This window comes from Trachymyrmex septentrionalis, unplaced genomic scaffold, assembly GCF_001594115.1.
Source record: "Trachymyrmex septentrionalis isolate Tsep2-gDNA-1 unplaced genomic scaffold, Tsep1.0 scaffold7, whole genome shotgun sequence".
Taxonomy (NCBI): domain Eukaryota; kingdom Metazoa; phylum Arthropoda; class Insecta; order Hymenoptera; family Formicidae; genus Trachymyrmex; species Trachymyrmex septentrionalis.
The window spans coordinates 2089537-2090756 of record NW_017305884.1 but is presented as its reverse complement, the minus strand read 5'-3'; the positions used below and the strand labels follow the sequence as shown (position 1 = coordinate 2090756).

Genomic DNA, 1220 nt, shown 5'->3' with positions numbered 1-1220 from the left:
CGTTCGATAACATTGTGATTTATAATACGTAATTAAAATTATCACGTATGACACTTTAGTCGTAACATATACATATAGATTGATATCCACGACAATTTGTTCGCCTGTCCTTATCGCCTGATATCATTATTCACCGCTTGACTAAATACATTCCGTACTTAACGTAGTAATAAATCACCACCAGTCACGTAAGGCGAATCGTTGCCGCGAGCGCGGAAATAGCGCAGCCGAGTAAAAAAGCTGCTAAATATTCGCGCGAGGTACCTCGCTCGGGAAGGAACCCCCAGAGAGAATATTGCAACGCGGATCGTCAGTGAATGAGACAACCGAAAGGACAGGGACGTACAAATGGTTGCGAAATCCCCACGAGAGTCGTGAGTCCATTAGCACTGAAATCAACTTCATGAAACTCACCCTTCCCGCTGAAGAAGTCAGCACGGCTGCACATCGCGCATAGCGCGGCGGAGATCACCAATAACGACCTGAAAACAATTATATTTCTCTCATCATTAATCATAGTAGTTTCTTGTGGCTTCGTGGTTTCATAAATGTTCAATAAAAGCTAATTGAGTAATGTATTGTGTGTGAAGTTTATATATTATATAGTTGAAAGAAGTGACGTTATATTTGATAAAACTTTAGATAGACATCAGTCAATTCAATAAATGAATTGTCTACTAGAAAAAAATGAAATGTGTTAAGTAATTTTTTTAATTTAAATGGGCAATATAAATAATATCTCTTACTTCAAAAGTAACACAATTTAGAAAATATGATTTTTGAATTATTATTATTACGAGTTAAGTAAAGATTGCTTTATCAACCATCAAAAGCAAGTTAATTTAATTAATTTCATAGTCCGTCAAATAGCATTTGTATCGTTCTTAAGGTTTTCAAAGAGATCATACTTTTCAAGAGTGACACATTTTGAATCGAGTCGCTTTTGTGAAAAGGAGAGTCTTTTACAGAGAAATTTAAAGATAAGACAAGTTCTGTGATCGAAGTTTGAAGAAGAAATGGTTTTATTTTGAATTTAGTCAGTTTAGCTAATTAAGATAATTATAAACTGTTGATGATATTTCGAGTTATATTACTTTTAATGAATTATTCTAAATTTGTTATAATTTTTTTTTTATAATTTAATATTTTGATCATGTTTTTAAGAACTTTTTTTTTCTAATATTATTTGATTTGTCAATAATTTTCTGTAAAGTTGAAAA

At 32.3% G+C, this 1220-nt stretch overlaps 1 protein-coding gene across 1 annotated transcript in view; it reads right to left on the bottom strand.

Annotated features, from left to right (window-relative positions):
* The window catches only part of LOC108753619 (collagen alpha-1(I) chain), a 302527-nt gene that overhangs the window by 272730 nt on the left and 28577 nt on the right, over positions 1-1220 (bottom strand). The window contains exon 2 of the mRNA XM_018495385.1: positions 415-482. Within this exon, the coding sequence (XP_018350887.1) occupies positions 415-482 (68 nt within the window). The remainder of the gene's footprint in view (positions 1-414; positions 483-1220) is intronic.